At 33.8% G+C, this 3,120-nt stretch overlaps 1 protein-coding gene across 1 annotated transcript; it reads left to right on the top strand.

Annotated features, from left to right (window-relative positions):
- Positions 1-67: 67 nt before the first annotated feature.
- LOC117101076 lies at positions 68-2,923 on the top strand (the record flags this gene model as incomplete). The annotated part of the gene is made up of 2 exons (XM_033240941.1): positions 68-637; positions 2,494-2,923. Coding segments are annotated over 2 exons (1,000 nt in total), but the record flags the coding sequence as incomplete, so codon positions are not given.
- Between the last annotated feature and the right edge of the window lie 197 nt (positions 2,924-3,120).

Genomic DNA, 3,120 nt, shown 5'->3' with positions numbered 1-3,120 from the left:
TGTTTTGTTTGAGGTTCCCCATACAACTGTAGCTAATTTTTATGGTATTGCGGTTGAATATTTTGAGGATCTTGAGGATTCCTTCAAGACTTTCGGCTTATACCGAGACGATGGCCTAGGAATCATAAACGCAACGCCTCGTCAAATAGAGAATACAAAGAAAGATCTATGTGCCATCTTCAACAAACACGGTCTAAAAATTACAATCGAAGCCAACAAAAAAATTGTGAACTTTCTGGTCATAACGCTAAACCTGGAGAGTGGAAAATACATGCCCTACACGAAACCGAATAATACACCTCTATACGTACATAACAAATCAAACCACCCACCCGGAATCCTCAAGAACATCCCAGAGAGCATCAACAAACGCCTATCTGAAATATCATTCGATGAAGAGTCATTCAATAAAGCAGCACCACTATACCAACAGGCCCTCGACAAAAGTGGATACAGTCATCAGCTAAAGTTCTCCACAGCGCAACAAATAAAGGACGCCGCCAATACCAGGAAACATCGTACCAGAAACATAATTTGGTATAACCCGCCATTTAGCAAGAATGTCGCTACCAACATCGGTAAAACGTTTCTAAAAACGCTAGATGATGAATTCCCACCAAATCATACATTGCACAAAATGGTGTACGGTAAGAATGGCCCCGGAAAAAATGGCCCCGGAAAAAATGGCCCCGGAAATAATGGCCCCGGAAAAAATGGCCCCGGTAAAAATGGCCCCATATGACAGGTAGGTAAAAATGGCCCCAATAATCAAATTCTGAATTAAAACTGATTTTCTTGAGTCATTATATGCATTTTTTTATCTTAACTAATTTGGTTTTTAAAAGGAATCTCCCCAATAATCAAATTCTGTAACACACAATTGATCCACATGCTTTAACTACTGTTTATTTGCATTGTTTATAACATGTAAAGTTTGTGGTTATCTATGAGTTGTGTATTTTAGTAGTTAAAGTATTGTATACTGTATGTCATTCCTCTACTTTGTTAGTGAAATAACGTTTTTAAAACTTTTATTTCTACTATCAAAAAATGTTATTCAATGGCCATTGTTTTTCAATTATCTCTCAGAACATTATTTGCATCTGCTGTAATTGTTAAAAAACAAATGCTTTTAAAGAATTTAAAAAAAAATCACATATTGATCTCAGTTCAAAGGAAAAAATAAAACTTATTTCTAAATTTACAAATTTCACCTATAAACCTTTTAATTTCACAAAAGAGTGGGTTCTTTTTCAAACAAATATATCCTGCCTAATATATGTGTGTTTAGATCTTTTGCTTTAACTTTGGAAACTGAGATCATTTTAGATACTATTTCTGTATAAACTAAATTTTTTTTTTCATATTACTGTAAACCTAATGGGTTTTGATATTAATGACAAGAAAGATCGACGTTTCGGGTCCATCATTCTCAAGATCAAGTAAATTGAAAAAACTAAAAACAAAAATGCCAAGCAGTGACAGGAATTAAGTAATTAATTTACATATCAATAGGGCCTACTGTGTGGAGCCACAATGGAGCTAAGCAATAATTAGCCCTTCTTAGAAAATTAACTAGATAAACAGTTTGGCTTTGACTAAATCAGTTTTACTGTGCATAATCATTTCTTATTTAAAATAGAATTATTTAATCAATCAGTAACTTGTGTTTTTTTAAATGAAATTAATGATTTTCTTTAAAAAGATGCTACCCAAGGCGAGACTTCTTTTATACCTTGTTGACAAACTCGCTGACTATTGTACATTTTACTGTACTGTTTTTCCGTTTTAAAATGTTTGTGCTCGTTAGCAATTTAGATTTGTTGTTGATGTTATCCATGACAGTAATACGTACCGCGAAATGCCAGGCCTCTGAAAGTCCCCATCGTTGGTATTCGCCACGTTATTGGAAATTTTTATTTCAAATTTCGCGAAAATGGTTTATAACATTCCCTGCAAGTTCGTCGTTCAAAACTGATGCCGAATCAATGTTTTAGAGCCTCCCATCAGAGCCATTAATAATAATTATAATATTAATAATTTGCCGCAATTATAGTAATAATATCTGATAATATTAATAATTTTAAAAAATACTTAGACCTACTTCCAGAGCTACTCATAGGAGCTAAAAACTAATTTATTTTAGTTCTCAAATATGCATATTCTTTATGTTGATTTATTAAATAAATTTTTGNNNNTGCTACAAGGTATTTTACAACATTTGTTTATTTATTTATTTTTTTCTTTAATTTTATAATTGAGGGCCATTTTTTATTTCTTGATTCAATTCTTGCTTATACAGTATTTAAATATTTGAAGATTTAGAAAAATATATATCATTTCTATTACAAAATTTTTCATTGGGGTCATTTTTACCTACCTGTCATATGGGGCCATTTTTACCGGGGCCATTTTTTCCAGGGCCATTATTTCCGGGGGCATTTTTTCCGGGGCCATTTTTTCCGGGGCCATTCTTACCTACATTCGCACAAAATATTCAACCGCAATACCATAAAAATTAGCTACAGTTGTATGGGGAACCTCAAACAAAACATCGACGGACACAATAAAACAACCTTATCACTAAAAACCGAGCAGCCTAAGACCAAAAGTTGCAACTGCAGAATACCAAATGATTGCCCCATGTCTGGCCGTTGCCTAAATAAAAGTGTTGTCTACCAAGCCACAGTCGTAGCTAACAACAAAACAGACCAGACTTATGCAGGACTCACAGAAAACGCGTTCAAAATCCGGTACAACAACCACACTGCTTCATTCAGAAACCCAGAGAAATGCAACACCGAGTTAAGCAAATATATATGGGAATTAAAAGACAATAACATAGACTACACTATTAAATGGAAAAGCAAGCCAAGGCATTCAACCCATCATCTAAAAGATGCAACTTGTGCTTATGGGAAAAGTACTTTATAATATGCAAATCCCCCATGGCTACCTTAAACAGGAGAAACGAACTTATCACAGCTTGTAGACATGCTAACAAATATCTCTTAATAAACTTTGTATCATAGGCCTATCACCCAACCAAACTCTTGTACAATTTACGACCATTATAAAGTTTATCATTCATTGTCATTTAATCCTTTGTTAATTACTTAA

The sequence above is a fragment of the Anneissia japonica genome, unplaced genomic scaffold (genome assembly GCF_011630105.1).
Source record: "Anneissia japonica isolate Jap-2015-1 unplaced genomic scaffold, ASM1163010v1 scaffold17318_len3153_cov103, whole genome shotgun sequence".
Classification (NCBI taxonomy): domain Eukaryota; kingdom Metazoa; phylum Echinodermata; class Crinoidea; order Comatulida; family Comatulidae; genus Anneissia; species Anneissia japonica.
The sequence above is the reverse complement of the archived record's forward strand: the minus strand, read 5'-3'. Positions and strand labels throughout refer to the sequence as shown.